The sequence below is a fragment of the Alosa sapidissima genome, chromosome 2, assembly GCF_018492685.1.
Source record: "Alosa sapidissima isolate fAloSap1 chromosome 2, fAloSap1.pri, whole genome shotgun sequence".
Lineage (NCBI taxonomy): Eukaryota > Metazoa > Chordata > Actinopteri > Clupeiformes > Clupeidae > Alosa > Alosa sapidissima.
In genome coordinates, this window is record NC_055958.1 from 17,409,677 (window position 1) to 17,427,849 (window position 18,173).

At 47.9% G+C, this 18,173-nt stretch overlaps 1 protein-coding gene across 6 annotated transcripts in view; it reads right to left on the reverse strand.

Moving 5' to 3' along the window:
* The window catches only part of lrp2a (low density lipoprotein receptor-related protein 2a), a 65,537-nt gene that overhangs the window by 32,122 nt on the left and 15,242 nt on the right, over nucleotides 1-18,173 (reverse strand). For 4 of the 6 annotated variants that reach the window (XM_042065135.1, XM_042065144.1, XM_042065171.1 and 1 more), the window contains 27 exons: nucleotides 17,547-17,716; nucleotides 16,121-16,344; nucleotides 15,414-15,620; nucleotides 15,056-15,258; nucleotides 14,487-14,627; nucleotides 13,937-14,140; nucleotides 12,771-12,963; nucleotides 11,844-11,969; nucleotides 11,385-11,515; nucleotides 10,836-10,973; nucleotides 10,328-10,609; nucleotides 9,782-10,021; nucleotides 9,005-9,124; nucleotides 8,688-8,804; nucleotides 8,061-8,441; nucleotides 7,360-7,374; nucleotides 6,578-6,826; nucleotides 5,726-5,937; nucleotides 5,293-5,477; nucleotides 4,889-5,117; nucleotides 4,262-4,439; nucleotides 3,768-3,896; nucleotides 2,708-2,874; nucleotides 2,000-2,143; nucleotides 1,601-1,710; nucleotides 954-1,131; nucleotides 620-833 (listed from right to left, as the gene is read on the reverse strand). In XM_042065135.1, coding sequence (XP_041921069.1) covers nucleotides 620-833; nucleotides 954-1,131; nucleotides 1,601-1,710; nucleotides 2,000-2,143; nucleotides 2,708-2,874; nucleotides 3,768-3,896; nucleotides 4,262-4,439; nucleotides 4,889-5,117; nucleotides 5,293-5,477; nucleotides 5,726-5,937; nucleotides 6,578-6,826; nucleotides 7,360-7,374; nucleotides 8,061-8,441; nucleotides 8,688-8,804; nucleotides 9,005-9,124; nucleotides 9,782-10,021; nucleotides 10,328-10,609; nucleotides 10,836-10,973; nucleotides 11,385-11,515; nucleotides 11,844-11,969; nucleotides 12,771-12,963; nucleotides 13,937-14,140; nucleotides 14,487-14,627; nucleotides 15,056-15,258; nucleotides 15,414-15,620; nucleotides 16,121-16,344; nucleotides 17,547-17,716 — 4,887 coding nt within the window. The remainder of the gene's footprint in view (nucleotides 1-619; nucleotides 834-953; nucleotides 1,132-1,600; nucleotides 1,711-1,999; nucleotides 2,144-2,707; nucleotides 2,875-3,767; nucleotides 3,897-4,261; nucleotides 4,440-4,888; nucleotides 5,118-5,292; nucleotides 5,478-5,725; nucleotides 5,938-6,577; nucleotides 6,827-7,359; nucleotides 7,375-8,060; nucleotides 8,442-8,687; nucleotides 8,805-9,004; nucleotides 9,125-9,781; nucleotides 10,022-10,327; nucleotides 10,610-10,835; nucleotides 10,974-11,384; nucleotides 11,516-11,843; nucleotides 11,970-12,770; nucleotides 12,964-13,936; nucleotides 14,141-14,486; nucleotides 14,628-15,055; nucleotides 15,259-15,413; nucleotides 15,621-16,120; nucleotides 16,345-17,546; nucleotides 17,717-18,173) is intronic. The other 2 variants (XM_042065179.1, XM_042065151.1) reach the window with 1 other exon arrangement.

An 18,173-nucleotide genomic window follows, 5' to 3' on the forward strand; every position in this document is an offset into this window, starting at 1 on the left:
TGAGAGTTGTTCTCTCTCGTCCCGCGAGTAAGCGAGAGAAAGCCCTCAGCCTTATCTCTGCTCCTCTGAGCAAAGAGAAACTGGCTCCTTTCCGCTCACACAACAGCCAGTGTTCTTTTGATGGCAGGGGGAACTAATTGGTAAGCTGATCCAGATACATCTCCCTCAGGTAATCATCCTGGCGGCATCCAGCTGACAAGGAAGGCCTCCGGAAAAAAAGGAGCGCCACGAGTCGGCCATTATCTCAATCTCACAATCAGGATGAAGAAAGGCCTCCATTCAAACAGCACAGCCCATACAGGCCAAACACAGAGCCATTGCTTCTTTGTCTACAACACAGGCTGTCATCCTCCTGAATAATGTGATGGCCCATTTTAATCCACACGATACAAATATGTACAATGCGTTCCCACATACTGCCTATTCACTTGTTATAGCATGTATTGTTATATGTATTGACTGCTAAGTAGCACGCTACACAAGAGGCATAAAACAACAACTTGTTCAAGGGTTGTAAAATATTCCTGGTGCTGAGCTGTTGCAACTGCCATTCTGAGTAGCACAGGGAGCTAATGGCGAACATTTGATAGCATTGGAGGAGTCGTCCAGCGATACTCACTGTCTCTGTAGTGCACCTTCAGCACTCTCAGGCCGGACACGTTGTCCCGCAGCACCACCCTGTTGGCGCCCGTGGCCTTGTCCACACGCTCGATCACCTCATAATCCCGATCAGTGAAGTACAGGAAGGACTCATGCACAGCCACGCCCCAGGGGTGCGACTGCCCAGTAACCATAGTGATGCGGTTTGTCCCATCTGGATCGCCGCGCTCAATCTGACGTCATAAAATAAAATTAATTTAGTCAGCTTTCCAGATATTCAACTTGTAAATGTACAGGTCTCCTTATATGCTGACAATCATTACAATGTGGCCTGTAGCAATAAAGCAGTTTACCACTCCAGTTGAGGTGACGGCCCAGTAGAGCTTGTTTTCTTTGATGTCAATGGTGATGAACTCCACGTGGTCCAGGCTGGTCGTGAAGAGGTTGATGGGGTCAGAGCCGTCCATGTTAGCGGCCGCCACCTTAGCTGGGATGCCGCTCTCCGTGCCCTGGTCAGTCCAGTACATCCTCCTGAGGAACCACACATGGAGATGTGAGGTTAACCTGGCTAACCATTCTTCTCTCATTTTGGTGATAGTGCCTCTTATCAGAGCCCTCATTGTTTTCAGTAGGCATGGGTTGTAAAGAAATATTCCATGAACTGGGCGCCAAATGGCAGCATAGCTTGATAAACACTGACACACAGAAATACGAACACCATTACATCACTTTGATCTCTCTATCAACAGAGTAAAGTTGACAGCAGTAAGACGTTTTAATGAATTCTAGGTTATGTTTCAGGAAGCTTCCTTCCTCAACCTTTTTATGTGTGTGTTTGTGTGTGTGTGTGTGTGTGTGTGTGTGTGTGTATTAGTCTAGTATTTCTCCTGTTGGTCATCTCCTGGAGCCGGGCAGATGGCAGAAGACCTGCCAGGGCCCCACGAGCAGGAGGATCAGCTGCCATGCCAGGCAGGCACACGGTGTGCTGAACGGGGCTTACCCGCGTGCCGGGTCCACCGCGATGCCAGTGGGCGTGCCAGCACCGGTGGGAGAGCCGTTGTTGGTGATCAGCGTCTTCCTGTTCTGCACTTCCCCTCTCAGCCTCAGGACCTGCCAGAGAGAGGCAGCAGACGACATGAGCAGGACATACACTTGCAGTTACACTCTCCTTGTTTTTTTTAACTATTTACTGACCAACTTTTAACTGACCGATCTTCAACAGGATAAATGGAAGTGTATGCAAAAAAACAATTCATGACAAGCTCTCTGCAAATCTAATATTACACAACAGCATGACATTGTATTATTGAGATGATATTGCATTGATTTTATAACTTGACCATGACATGTCAAAGTTGTGGAGCATGTATCGTATAAAGTGTCACTGTTCTCTGCACACCTCTATGGACTGGGAGGATGGGTTTGTGTAGTAGAGGTTCTGAGTCATCCAGTCCAGAGCCAATCCCACTGGGGAGCCCAAAATGGCCGCAGGGGCAAACTCTGTCCTGTTCATGCCATCTGACTTCACCCGATGGATCTCCCCCTAGAACAGAGAGAGAGATAGGCCTCAATCCAGGACTATGATATGCTGAATATTTTAACATACTGACCAAAATGAAGATGAGTCAAAAAGAGAAATTCATTTGGATTGAAAATGTCTCTTCTCCTCAGTGGTACAGAAGTTTTGAATTAGATCTGACAGACTACTTGAATAAGCAGACCTCAGGTCACACTGACGTAGATTAGTAGACAGAAGCATCAAAAGAGCAAGCCACAGAAGAGGAATCCAAAGGAATTAAGCAGAGAAGAATAACACAATGGTCATTGATCATCAAACAGAAGTTCAATTGAAATAAATGTTCAAAGAACAATAAGTGGAAGCAAAGCTAATCCGTAAAGGAACAAACCTGTTCCGAAAACATTTTTGACAAACTGTTTTGGAGTCGGTGTGTAAGCACAAAGTAACGTCATGGGATTGACACAAAGTGAGATGTAATATATGTCCTCAATGTGTAAAGGCTTTAAGTTTGTGCATTTCATGAGCTCTATCAGTATTGATGTCTGGACACCAGTGGACATATACTGTAGATGTAGTGGTGCCACTCACCGGGTGCTCCACCCAGTAGATCATCTCCTCCGAGTCGTCAAAGTCCACGTCGTATCCGTTATGGAGACCAGCCACCGGCACCATGGCATCGTTGCTCTTGTCATCAGGGTTGAGGGGGATTCCATAGATGATACTGTCACGGACGACCACCAGGAAGGGATCCTCCACTGTTGACATACGAGACAAGACAAGGCAGATATTACCCTCTCCACATGGGCCACCATCACACACCACGGGATGAGAGGGAGCTATGCATTTAGACAGGGAGAAAGGGGGGGGGGGGGCGTGTAGATTCAGGTATGGCTTAAGAGAGCCGGGGGGGGGGGGGGGGGGGTGTAGATTCAGGTATGGCTTAAGAGAGCCGGGGGGGGGGGGGGCGTGTAGATTCAGGTATGGCTTAAGAGAGCCGGAGGCCTGGAGATGGTGATTGGCTTTGTCATCAGAGATTAGCATCAGGCTGGACCTGCAGTCATTTTCCCCTCGGGGGTAATCAATCAGTCACTCGGTTGGGAGAAAACGCATTTGACATTTGCTGAGAGAGGGAGAAATGGCTGAAACCCGAGACTGAGCTGAGCTGTGCTGTTGACCTGAAGAGGACTGTCTCCCTCTCTCTCTCTCTCTCGTGTCTCATCTCAACTAGGCCTTCTGGTACAGTGGGACTAATCACATTTGCTTTTGGAATGAGATTTTAGGGATGGAATTGAAAATAGGGGGCTGTTGACAGGTTTTCTTTCAACTGAGCTTGAGCCAATCTCTCCAGAGGGAGTGTTTCCCTTCTCCTCATCCATCCCTTGGCAGCTAGATGCCACCGAGAACAACTGCACAGCTGTCCTGTGACATGAGCTTTGCCCATTCACCGTATTATGATATGCTACTTTAAAACAATATGTCGTTATGTTCCAAGTCCAAACAATATGTCGTTATGTTCCAAGTCCAACACAGTAGTTACAGTAGACCCCGCCGACTTCTGCACCACAGAGAGTCCAGCCTAATTTCCTTTCCTTAATCAGAGGAGGAGAGATAACGCCGCCATTGGCCGGACGGTTGGCGGGCTGCCTACCTCTGGCACAGGTGAGCTGGTCAGCAGCCAGCGTCCAGCCCGAGGGGCAGGCGCAGGAGTAGAAGCGGGGGCCCACGGTGGAGAGGAGGCAGATGTGTGTGCAGGGACTCGCCTGGCACGGGTTATCACCTGTGAGAGAGCAAGAGCAGGCCTTCAGAGGTATTTCAGGACTAATGAGAGGCTCCAACATAAACACCCACAGCAAATGGGGTGCGGGGCAGAGTGTGGTCTAGTTCTGTGTACAATTACATGACTGACCAACAAATGTTAGCGTCAACTGTAAACAAATACAACTCAAGTGCACTTAGGGATGGTGGACAGTGTGCATCTGGTGAGGAGGACTAAAGTGTGTTGTGGACTGAACTCCCTAAAACCGTCTCTCAGTATGAAATCCTGCTCCAACAACAAATGGATCAACATTCTCCTTTGCTCTTTCGTAACATTATTAGCATGTCGCGGCGCAGCGGGGGTGCCGGTGCCAGGCCGGTGCCTACCTGCGGGCTGCCTGGCCGGGTGCACTGCCACGAGGCCCATGGGCTGGGGGAGATTGTAGAGCATCACTGTCTGGTTCTCCCCGTGCCACTTATGGGCGCGGATCACACGGTTGACGTATCTGTCGGTCCAATACACAAAATCCTCAAAAATGGTAATTGCGTGGGGATGTTGCAGTACCTTTTCATTGAGAACAGGGTGGCAAAAGACAAAAAGGGCATGTTTACTCGCATCATTCAGGGCACAATGAAAATTGATCATTAATTTTTTTATCAACATGTCTGGTGGTGATCAACTGGTCTTCTAATATCAAAATGTCATGTTATTTTCTCAGTACCACTGAGGGCTTGCTTTCTGATTTTTTTTTTTTGACGAATGGTGACCAGTAGGAAATAGTAAATCTTGTGAAAAGTAACCTAGGTGGAAAAGCCATTAGGCTGGTTCCAAAAAGTGGCTATTTCAGTTATAACACTTTACAATGCATATTATCCACTCTTTATCATTATGTTTAAAGCTGCACTCAATCTTACTGTAGGACATTTTGTTTCCACTCCTGAGAAACATCAAGTCGGAAGAAGGACTCCCCTTTAATCAATATGAATGACAATAAGTATGAGTCAGCTCCTTACCAGGTCACTAGCTAGCACTTGCTTCCGATTGTTCCCGTCGTAATCACAGAAGTCAATAAAGTCCAAGTAGGCATCAGCAAAATAGAGAAGGTTGTTGGGGTAGTCAATGGTCAGTCCATTGGGCCAGTACAGTTTCTTGCTTATGATTGTGGTCCTCATTTTCCCGTCCATGCTGGCCCGCTCAATACGTGGGTTTCTCCCCCAGTCAGTCCAGAACATCAGGTGGAACCTAAGAGGCGGTGAAGGGAGACAATATGAACAACAGCTGTCTGCAGTCTGACCTGTCCTGTGCTAAGTTTGCTTTAACATTCATATACATTTTTATATTCATCTTAGCGATGTTCATTTTGTATTCATGCTAGTGCTTTTATGTTTTATGTTGATATTATTGTTGTTGTGTTTACCCGTTTCTGGGGTCCAGCACTAGGGCTCTGGGGTTGGTGATGTTCTGGCTGACCAGCACAGTCCTGTGCGATCCGTCCAGCTTGGCCACTTCCACTGTCTCCAGCACATAGTCTGTCCAATAAAGGTTCCTGCCCACCCAGTCTACTGCAATACTCTCTGTGACTGTCACGCCACTGTCAAAGATCTGTCGGGTACCAAGGAGTAGTTCATTAATAACCTGTGTAAGGATGACGCAGTGTGCTGTAGTGTGGGTGTGTTTGTGTTTTGAAGTTGAGTAGTATTTAGCAGACTGCTTTATCCAGCAACGGGTTCCAAAATCGCACCCCGGTCCACTGATTGTAAATGCCAATGACATTCCCACCTTACTGTTTATGTGTTTGTGTGTGTGTGTGTGTGTTTTGTGTTAGGGAGGTTTGGCAGACTGGCACTCACAACAGTCCTGTCGCTGCCGTTCTTGTGGGCACTCCAGATCCTGTCTTGCGTCGTGTCCGACCAGTAGACACGGTCAGTGGCCGAGTCGAAGTCCACAGCCACAATGTTGCGTCCATCACGCACCAGGGAACGGACAACATTGGGCTGGGATGAAATGTCATCCGATATGATTTGATTTCGACTGGCAACCAACAGGAATGTCTCCCTTAAACCTGTGGGGGAAAAAACACCATCCATCTTTATGATACATTAGATTCTCTAATCATAGAGGTATTACAAAATACTTGAAACCAATCACGCAATGGAGGCTCTCTGTCCGCCCAATGGCAGTGAGTGATGTCTCATTGGGGAAGGGCCTCATGTCTGAGACAGCACAGCTCATAACCAAGCCTTTGTTTCGGATTAGATCCTAATAGGCCCATCTGAGGACGTCTGACTGACATATGTGATTTCTCTCTTATCGGCCGTAATCCGAGATGGGGGTCCAGCAGAGGAAAGGGAGACGGCCATAAACAGCGTCCAGGCAGGGCCATCTCTGGCTCCGCCTGGGTCATTTCCCTCTCGCCCACTGACAGGGCATGTCATAGCTCAGTGAGTCAGTCAGATTCATCTCACAAATTTCACTGGACATGATTGGGCATAGATCCAAAGTAGACTTACTGTCTTTCTGTTCCTGTTGTATGCAAAAACAGTTACTTTGGAATTTAGTTATGATATTGTCACGAGTTTCTTTCACCAACTCATTGTGCTCTACAGACTGAGAACATACTTGTTTTGTTTGGAAAAACATCCTCAAAAGTAGATTAGGAAGTAAACACACACACACACACACACACACACTAGCACACACACCTGAGACTTTGCAGGTGCGCTGGTCGTCCTCCAGTGTGTAGCCGTCCTGGCAGTGGCACCTGAAGGAGCCCCTCTCGTTGAAGCAGTGCTGGCTGCAGAGGCCCCGCGGCTGGCACTCGTCGATGTCCTCGCACGTCTTGGAGTCGTTGGTCAGCTGGAAGCCCATAGGGCAGGTGCACTGGGCGCCAAACGGGCCCTGGATGCAGCCGTCGGTGCAGCCCGCGTTGTTGTCCGTGCAGCTCTCCTGGTCTGGAGGGCAACGCAGGTGAGGGGGCAGAGGTGAGGCCAGGTAAGGGTCAACATTCCACTCCATCATCACAGCAGACACTCACACATGCAGCAAACGGGGAATTCATTCAGGGAATTTGGCTTTAACTCTAGATGCTATTTACACAACATTAGATAAAAACAAAGTCTTTGAATGAATTGTCCAGTGAGTTCATACTTGGATGTTACGATGGTGAAGACCATTTGAAAGCGCAGACGAGGCAGATGGCTTTGGCAGGTTAATACTTAGTAATAAAAACGTTAACGTCAGCTCTAATGGGTTATTAGCTTGGAAATCTACACCACAGATTCCTTTCAGAATCAAATGCTAGCATACAGTGCGTTGCTCATGCTAGGTTTCTACACTACAGACGTCCAGAAGATTTCGGCGCAGCAGCGTGGAACTCTTCTACCCTGTTTGTCGGGGGTTAGTAGGGATGTGGCAGGGCGATGTTTAGGGATAGATCAGAGCTACATGCAAAAGGGACTGGGTGAATGATTGCGGGTTTGCCTACCTGGTAGAGGTTCATCTGAAAGCATTGAGGAAGGCATGAAAGGGAAATCACAGGTCACTTTAAAGTTAATCCAGACCAGATCAACCACATGCATGATTTGTATGCAAAGGGTTTTCCCAACACTGACACAAATGAGTCCAAATAAGTAAAACCACAAAAACAAAAGACAAACAACACAGGTGACACATGTGTAATCATATCAGCTAACAATCTAATCACCAGAAGAGAAAGAAAACACACAAAAGGTTCCATTATCAGCTAAATTTACAGAAGATGTTTCATTGGATACAGTGAACAAACAAAGAGTCCCAAAAGGGCAAATGGACCATGAAAACACCAACAATTAGCTTTGTGATCAGAAATGATTGTGTATACCATTCAACCCTGCGGAGTGAAAGGGGCTGGGTATGAGCCACTGTGTGTGTGTGTGTGTGTGCCACTGTTTGTGTGTGTGTGTGTACCACTGTGTGTGTGTGTGTGTGTGTGTGTGTGTGTGTGTGTGTGTGTGTGTGCCACTGTGTGTGTGTGTGTGTGTGTGCCACTGTGTGTGTGTGTGTGCCATTGTGTGTGTGTGTGAGTGTTATGTCTGAGAGAACAGAGAGAATCTGTGACTGCACAATCTCAAAAGGTGCAGGTTGTGTACATGATGTATATATGGCCATCTGCTGCGTGTCAGAGGTTGAGGACAGAGGCAGACTTACTGCAGAGGGGCGACTCGTCGGCGCCATTGGGGCAGTCGGGCACGTTGTCGCAGACGCGGCTCAGATTGACGCAGACGCTGTGGCCCGGGCACTGCCACTGCCAGCTGGGGCAGCGGAAGGGCGGCGTGGGGCAGTCGCGCTCGTCGCTCATGTCGCGGCAGTCGTTGTCACCGTCGCACACCCAGCCGCGGAACACGCAGTTGCCGTTGTCGCAGCGGAACTGCGAGGAGGTGCAGGTGCGCGGCGGGCAGCCGTGGTGCTCGTCCGAGCCGTCGGCGCAGTCTGCGTGGCCGTCGCACTCCCAGGACGAGGGCACACAGCTGCCGTCAGACTGGCACTGGAACTCCGTCTCATGGTGGCACATGCCAGGGGGCCTCGTGGCTGAGCAGGAGAGGGGAGAGTTTTTATGAGACTGAAAAAGTGTCATATCTTCATTGTCACCTTCACAACAGTAGCTGCTACTTTATTATTATACGTACTATGCGTACTATCATACGTATATAGGTACATACAGTATAATCACATGTATATATATACATTACATATCTGGTAAACATTCTCAAAAGGAAAGCTGACAGTGGACAGTTGACCTACAGGTGACAACACTACTATAAACAATGTACTTACGACAGCCTGCTTCGTCTGATCGGTCATTGCAGTCATGGACCCCATCACAGCGGTAGAAGGAGTTCACACATTGATGCCCATTGGCACACTTGAACTCGTAGGCAGTACAATTGTACACTACAACACAACAATCGCTTGGTGAGTTGAAATAACAACACAGTTTGCAATCCACTTCCAAGAATCATTCTATCATGTTAATTCCATTAAGGCATTAAGTACATTTGTGTTGTTTATGACAGCCGTGGATGTCCCAGTGGAAAACATGCTGTTTGTAAACAAGACAGACAAACAAGGCCATGAAACCACAGCAGACTCACCACAGCCTTGCTCATCAGCTCCGTCCGCACAGTCCCGGTCTCCGTCGCACACGTACGCAGGGGCAATGCACCGGTGGTCTGGGCACTGGAACTGGTCAGGGTGGCATGTGCCCTGGAAGTCTGGGGGGGTCACAGAGACAGAGACACAGGTGGATGAAGACTCCATTCAGATTCAGTGTTGGATGGGACACAGAGACTGGGGTCCGGTGGGGGTCATCATCTACAGGGTTCCCACTCTAAGTCAAATGTAAAATTCCATGACTTTTCCCTGACAAAAAAACTGAATTTCCATGACTTACTATACTGTTTACTAACATATAGTGTTCAAGAATATTTTACTTTTTAGAGTGGGACATGAATAAATGGCCATTAAATAAACAATGTTGGGATACTCAAGGAAGCAGTAAAGCAAATAACCAGATATACACCAGTTCTGCCTAGAAATATTTGTATGTATTTTGACAAGTGAATTTTAAACTGCTACAACAAAATTCCCTGATATTCCATGTCTTTGACCCAAACATGATAAAATTCCCTGACTTTCCATGTCTGGAATAGACTTTCCAAAATTCCATGATATTCCAGAAATTCCATGACCCGTGGGAACCGTGTATCTACATGCCTGATCTTTCATTGTCTCATTGTGTTCTTCTCTTCATTTTTTGTGTTTCTCACTTAATATCTTCTAAAAGCAACAGACTGGAAAAAAGGCTGATCATGCCAAATCTAGTGCTTAGTCATCTAGTGGCCACTCCTGTCCCCTGTGGCCTAGCTTACCGCAGTCAGCCTCGTCGGAGCCATCTCCGCAGTCATTGTCTGTGTCGCAGCGCCAGGTTTGGGGGATGCAGCGGTGGTTGGCACAGGTGAACTGGTCAGCCTGGCAGGTGCCCGGGACCTGGGTGGGGCAGGCGCGCTCGTCGCTGCCATCGGAGCAATCATTGTGCCCATCGCATCGCCAGTTCCTGGGTATGCACCGTTGGTTGGCACACGTGAAGGCCGTGGGTGAACAGGTGGTGTCTGCAACATGGTCAATAATGTGAGAGAGCTGAAACACTGCAATGCCATCAACAAGGCCAACAAACTCATGCAGTCATTCAGTAAAAGTGTACAATATGCAGAAATGAATTCATTACAGGCCTTTAGTAAACTATTCTAATTTACTTGATGGTTTACTTGAGGCTGCACAATGTGGATCAAACTGCCATTATGAGCAGCATTTTCATTCACTCTGAAGTATGAGAACAATAAAAACAATGACAATGCAATCCATTTCATGTTCCCCATTGAGTTCACTTCACCAAAAAAAAAACAGTAGAGTATTACTGTGTGTCCCGCAGCCGGCCTCGTCGCTCTGGTCATAGCAGTCGTCCACGCCATCGCAGTGGTAGCTCTGGGGCACACACTTCCCGTTGGTGCAGGAGAAGGAGTTGGCGCCGCACTGCAGCGTGGGCGGCTCGTTGGTGGGGTCGTCCACACACGTCCGCTGGTCGGGCCCCAGCTTCATGCCGTACGGGCAGCCGCACACCCGCTGGGAGTCCGGGGCCGGGAAACAGAAATGGCTGCAGTCCCCGTTAGGGTTGGTCTGTCTGTTACAGAAATTACCACCTGAGAGGGGGCAGAAAAAAAAAGAATTAGAGAAATGTCATTCATGTGGGACGTATTAGATGTGGGACGCATGTTGCTCCGTCTCAGTAATGTAGTGCTGAAATCTGGAGGAATGTTTGGGTAAAAAAAGGGATTTAAATCAAACAACCTGACCACCACACACACACACACACATACACACACACACCACACACACACACACAAATTCTGCGGGAGCGTCTCTCACCAATCTGGGAGTTGGAGTTGAAAGCTTTGACGTGCATGATGCGACTGATGCCCCTTCTGATAACCACCATCTCTCCCCCGTCCGTCTTGCGAACTCGCACGATCCCACCCAGCCTCCAGTCGGTGAAGTATGCATAACCTGGCCAGCGGGGGAAGAGGAATTGGTCAGAGTGCAGTGGGGGCTGTGCAGGGCACTAACTCTGACATTAGACCCTTTATCTCTCACCACTAGGGGTATTAGCAGAACTGGCGGTTTGAGGAGGCGTAATTGCCTGCTATTTATCAATAGTGGGCATTGTTTGCTGACGTTGTCACCACACAGGATTAGCGAGTTATAATTAAACTATGACAGACGTTAGCTATGAGGAACAACCACTCTGGGGGCCTGTAGTTCTTCTAAAGCTACTTGAGCTGCAGAAGATCCCAACTTCATTGGATTGTAAACAATATAGCTATTAGGCTTAGCAGTGAGTGGATTGTGTCTTTTGCAGAACATTTGCAGCAGTTTTCTTTCGCTTGTCACAGAGCCAATGAGAGCACCAGAACAGACCTCCAAATATGGTCAGTCCAAAGGGATGGGAGATCTGGGTGATGCGGTCCAGGGACTGCCGGTCCTGCCCGTCAAACGAGCTGTGCTCGATCTTGTCGAAAAAGGCGTCCACCCAGTAGAGGCGCTGAGAGCTGGGGGAACACACAGGACTCATGAGTCAGCTTTGGGCCAGCGTTGAGCAAAGGATTACTGCAGGCTCATGTCTGTAAGGAGCTTACAGGCCAGGCAGATGTGTAAACAATAGGCACAACAACAGCAAAATACACAAGGTCCAGCGTTGGTCATTTCTTGTATCGGATATATAAAAACTCAACCGGTGACTCAGTGTAGTGGGGCTGCTTTGGTGAATGAAAAATGACAGGGGCATGTTTCCCCGCAACACTGGCTCTGGCTGAATGGGGCATTGTGCAGGTGTTGCTTCGCGTCAGTGGCGCGCTGGGGACCATTGGTTTGGCTCACCTCCAGTCGATGGCCAGGCCATTAGGCCAGCCAAGAGTTGTGTTTACAATTGACAGGGCATGTGACCCGTCACACCAGGCGCGCATAATCTTCGCCGGACGGTACCAGTCTGTCCAGAAAATGTATCTGTCAAGAGAGAAAGAGGACACATTGAGATCATGTATGTTGATTTGAGTTTGTTTTGCCAAGAAATAATGGAAAATCTGGCTTGAGCACTACACTATAGAAGGAAAGAAACGGCATGGTTGCGTTTATGAACTGCTACAGACAGTGTATTTTGAGCACTCCATGGGGCTTTTCCATTTAAGCCAAGTTCTTAGTGTTGGTCACAATACCGGCCTTCATGCAGCACTAATCTAGGCTCTTTGGCCCAGGGGCCTTACGACTTTGAAGCCCTTGGAAATGTCCCACCAGCGCTAAATAAAGAGCCCTTTTTATCAGATTTGGGGTTCAAAGCCGGGAGGGATCCAGGGATAGATGGACACCTCTTGTATTATTCGAGGTGTGACTGGATCCAAGTACACAGTTGGCTTTTTCCTGGTGTGGTGGCGGCGGAGTGGACAGAAAGTAGGGGATTTGAGTCTTGTTTCTGGCAGCCCCATCACCCACCCCCCTGCTGACAGGTCAGCTCAGCCGACATCTGGGGGCTCCAGTGATTACCTCAGCTTACGCTACTCCTCTACCCCAACACCACCACCACCTGTGGATACTGTTATTGTAAATGATTCACACTCATTTTCTTAATATGTTTCCAAGGCACCACAGGACTATCCTATAGAAATAGCATGTGTTCTTCAATGTAAGTAACACATACGCATACATACATTACATTTGGACATAACTGTCCATCACTGTTGCAGTAACTGCCCCTCCCTCACCCAATGCCCCCACTTCCCACCCTCCACATCCCAACCTAGCAGCATTTACCCCACAACTGGGTGCACCACGATGGCCCGCGGGTTGTTGAGGTTCCGGACGATGGCCCGTCTGGACTTGTCGGCCAGCTTCATGACCGAGATGCTGCGGTAGCGCGGGTCGGTCCAGTACAGGTTCTTTGAAATCCAGTCGTAAGCCAGGTCCTCCACGCTGTCCACCCGGTTGGCGGCCAGCACCTCCCGGCCTGTCCAGATCAAAGCGGAGGCACCGCGCAATTTTTAATACAGAGATGAAAGTGGGAAGACTTTTAAGCAAATAGACTGTCAGGCCGAATCTAGTCCCGAGCAGCCTGTGCACACTCACACACACAGCCAGGCTGGGTCACATGGGGCAAGATGCAGGCAAGACCAACAAACAGGCACACAAAAACACACACTGCACGCCAAACAGGCACACAAAAACACACACTGCACGCCAAACAGGCACACAGAAACACACACTGCACACCAAACAGGCACACAAAAACACACACTGCATGCTCTCCTGTTTCTCTGGGATTGACTGGTGCCGAGATTACTGCTGTCATTTCATCCTTGTGAATCTTTGTGTTTGGAATATCCACTCATTCACTATAGTCAATGAACAATATACTGTATAGATATTCACTATATACAGTAGTGTACTATGTATTGAATGATTGGCGGTTCTGAACACAGTGTCTGTGTAGGTATGTTTGTAACCAGATATCCAAAACTCTATATATCTTTTATTCCTTGAGATAGAAACGACATGCGTCTTTGTGGGTCAGTGTTCTTTAGACTAGGCCATGGTGACTCTGGGCATTAGGTGATTAGGAACCTTTCTCACTTTAGCCTTTGCATGCTTACCCTTCCCCCCACGTCACCCTGCCCCATAAGACACTCCCATGATTCCGTGCTGCTCTGACCTCAGAGGATCACATGCTCGGGCTCTGGACTCAGCGGCCTCGCTCCACACGGAGGAACAAACACACGGCGGCTGCCAGAGTCCCAATAAGCTCATATTAAGAGTCGCAGCCATAGCTATTTTAGGAGACCAAAGGAGGTAAACTCATGCATTTTGAAACTTCCTTTTTGAAATGCTGAGCTGGGACCCAGTACTTTGGGAGCTGGGGAATTGTGGGGAATTTACTGTGTTTTTATTTATTTATTTGGAGGAGAGAAGGAAAACAATCTCACCAGTTCCGTCCACATTCTGCTTGTAGATGATGTCTTTGGCAGTGTCCGAGAAAAATATGGCGTCATCCTCGGCACTGAAGTCCACCCCGACAAAGTAGGAGGGGGTGCCTGTAATGGGCAGGATGACGTCCTCCTGTGCAGACAGGTTAAAGGGGATCCCTCTCACTGCCAGCTGACTGGAGAAGAGCAGGAACTGCCTAACAACTGAGACACACACACAGGGAAATGTCCACATGCAGTCTGACCAATGGCATACCATCAGGAAATCACTCTAAGCAATAAATACCACATTCTGCAATACAAGGGAATATCAAACTTAAAAATATAAAGTCATTTGTTTGTCGTTATTAGTATTGACATTATTACATCAGCACTACTAAAAATGTCTCTAATATCATTTCATAATTGCTGTCAGTTCAAATTTCATAAAATAAATCAAGCATTGCATGCATACAATTGCATTATATATTGCAACATACAGTATATACACTGCAAACCTCTTTTATTCCACACACACAAAATCCAGGGAAAGCCTGAGGACTGAACTTACCAACGCAGCGTTTGCCATCAGCATGGAGGTCGTAGCCCATGCGGCATTTGCAGCGATAGCCCAGACCTCCATTATCTGTCCTGTGACTCAGAACACAGATGTGCTCACAGCCACCTCTGTCTGCCCCACAAGGGTTGCTCACTGTAGACACACAAACACAGCCAGTATAGACTAATGGCACCCCACAACACATCTTGACCAGTCAGTATGGACTTAAAAAGTCATTATGGACAACAGATTTGCCGCGCAAACATCAAGAGTAGCACAGATAGCATTGGCAAAGGCTAACTAGCTGCTAACTGATGCATTTTGGTGATATGTTTGGCAATGTCAAGCTGTTATCACATTTCTGTAGGGTTTTTTCTCTGCACCAAAACATTCCATAGTACTAAGCTGCTAGTAGGAAAGACATGTATTTACTTTCAATTGGCATCCACTTGTGCCATAAAATCTATATGGGAATGCTGTAAAAGTTAGCTATCTACAAAAAAAATAAAATTTAACTCATGGAACTAAACACATTTCAACGGCCCATGAAGGAGGAGAGCGATGCCTGGTGTCTGGCTTACCATGTGGCTGTCTGTATGGGTGAATGACTGCCACTCCACGAGGCGTCTGGGCCGTGGTGTACACCACTTGCGGACTGGTGTCGCTGAACTTATTCGCTTTCATGACAGCCATCTTGGTCCAGTCGGTGTAGTAGACGGTACTCTCAAACAGGCTGATGGCAAACGGGTGTGGAATGATGGAGCCTCCATGCACCACTGTTTTTCTGGCAGGGGAACACAGTGCAGTTGGGTCAAGCAAAGCAAAACCCAGCAGTTACTCATACCGTAACCAAACAGGTCCGTGGGCTGGACTTTAAATAAATTATTTAAATCATTATATGATGCACATTTGATTTGAAATGCAATAATGTATGCATACCTGTGCAGACCATCGTAGGTGGTGGTTTCGATGTAGTCATAGCGGCTGTCCACCCAATAGAGTCTTTTGGCCTCGATGTCCAGAGTGATCCCCGAGGGCCAGCCCAGCTTGGATCTGATGATGCCGTACCGGTTAGTCCCGTCCATGTAGGCCCTCTCCAGTCCAGGCTCCCCATTCAAAGAGTCCCAGTCGGAGAAGAACATGAACCTATAGCACAGACCCCAGAGATCTCATTACTCTGCTGCCAATGCCCCTCGGTCAATCTGATTCAAAGGAATGAACAGTATCAACAGTATGCGACCCCTCACAACCTGGGCGGTTAAGCTATAGTGTAACTGAAATCAAATACTCAACCCACAGATTCTTATCCGAGGTTCATTGAAACAGGGGAAGGGGAAAAAAGCAGTGTCAAAGAGCTACATCGCTATGTATGTTCATTATCACTTGCCCATATACCGCCTGGCCACCTGGCCGTGCCTGACGATTGGATTTCAATTGGTCTCATCCTTTTTATTACATCCAGCTAATACTTGGGAGACTATCTGCTGGTGTCACGCTCTCTTGAGTCTGGCTTGCTGGAACGAGACCATGATGAGATAGGGGACACGGGCAGATCCCCCCCTACCCTCACACATTCTCGCCCTCTTTCACCCCGCCACACACACACACACACACACACACACACACACACACACACACTCACTCACCCGACTGTAGGGTCCACTGCCAGGCCTCTAGGGTTTCCCAGATTCTCCGCGATCAGGGTCACGCGGTTGCTCCCGTCGAAGTCCAGCATGTCGATCCTGTTGACACTGGCCTCCACCACATACAGTTTATTGTTCACCCAGTCCACAGCCAGGTTCTCGGGGTAGTCAACTGATATATTTAAGACCACCTGTAGGTCTGAACCGTCCATTTTCACTGAAAACACCTGGCAAGCAAAAGAGTAGGCATCCTTGTAAGGAGATTAGTTAGTAGGGCTACTGCTGTATATGGGTCACTAGTGAAACATTTGAACATGTAATTGAAATAAACATTTACTCATGGTAACAACCAGGACATTGTGATAACTGATCTTGTCTGTCATTACGGATGTAATGGTATCTCCTTTGGAAGTGTTGTGAAATTGTCCTCCAAGATATTTCAAGATGGCACTATCTTCTACGGCACAATCATTTACTGTAGCATCGTCCACTCTTGGTTCTTTGCGCCCTTGGGCCTTCCTTGAAAACCAAACCCTGACACAAATCGAGAGTAGGATTTTTCAGCTGACCTGTTCCAACGAAATTTAAGATGGGGAAATGTAACCTCCCAGGCAACATTCCAAGACTGTGTTTGTGGACCCCTTAACTTTAACGACCTATGACATTCAGTAGTGGTGTTGGTGGCAGATCGCAGATACCCGGTCAGTTGCTGGTATGTCCTGGCTTTTCAGCCCCCGTGGCTGGGATTCAACCCATAGAGCAGCCAAGAGCGTCAAACTCCCAGCGCTCCCATTATTACAGCATTAGCGGTATCTAGATGCATCAGTCAAAGAATTCCCCCCATCCAACGTGGGGGGCCAGCTTCCTCCGCTGCTTAACCACACGGACAAATGGCCAGCTTGTTTATCCTGAACACTATTACTAGGTTATTTGGGTGGGAGGGGAGTGGAGGGGAGTGGAGTGGGGCGGGAGGGCCTGTTGAAGAGTTAATAAATGGGACTGACAGGCAGACTTTTGACAGGCTGGCTCTACATGGGAGTGGAGCCAAGGCATGCTGCCCTCTGAGGCAAGGTAACTGCCGAGCTGAGGGAGACTGGTGCAGTGTGGGGGAGAGCAGCATTAGTCCATGTCAAGGGGATGAACCTGCAGAATGAAACGCTCGCCTTATCAACAAACAAAGTGGAGCACCGATAGCTCCTCCAGATGGGCTTCCTGGAATATCTGTGGAGACGCTATCCTTGTTTTGGGATGCTCTGGAATTTTATCTCACACTAGTGAGAGATAGAACACTGTGTATTCTTGGAATGAGTGATCGTTTTCATCTACCTTTATTAACAGGGAGGTTTCAAAATTTGATTTCCTTATAATATTTTGATTGATTGCCGGTCAGGTTTGTACAAAACTCCCCGCTGCCCAGTTGATTACACACCTTATTCTGAATGGTGTCAGTCCAGAAGATGCGCTGGCTCTGATAGTGGAAGTCCACTCCGACAGCCACCCCTCTGTTCTGGGAGGCGACCAGAGTCCTCAGGTTGTTCCCGTGGGTGTCCCCAATCAGCAGGTCTCGGCCGTTGGAGAAGACCAGGGAGGGAGCACCAGCTGCACAACAGCACCCAGCAGTCAGTCAGGACAAGAGGAAGCCATGTCCAGCATTCACACAATACATACTTTAGTCAAAAAAAGAGTGAATCTTGATATCACATTTTACAGAGAGAAAATATATCTGCAATCGTAATGCATATTTCAAATGAAAAAACAAATTCATTTAACCTTCAAAGACAAACATGTAGCGAAAAAGGAATATCTGTAAGCCTGTAGTCATTCTCTGATTTCCATATACTAATTGAAGAACAGAATTCAACCCACAGAGCAAAATAATTGAGAGATCACAGATGACTAATTCCGTATGAGCTACTGTCGTAATTAGGGCTTTGGGGGCACCACTGACTTGGCCTGAGGGGCACAGTCGGGGGACCCGTCTCTTGGTCCTGGGCCATATTCCGCTCTGCATAAGCAAACGACTGGCTGAAATAACATTCAGCCCGCAACAAAGCAC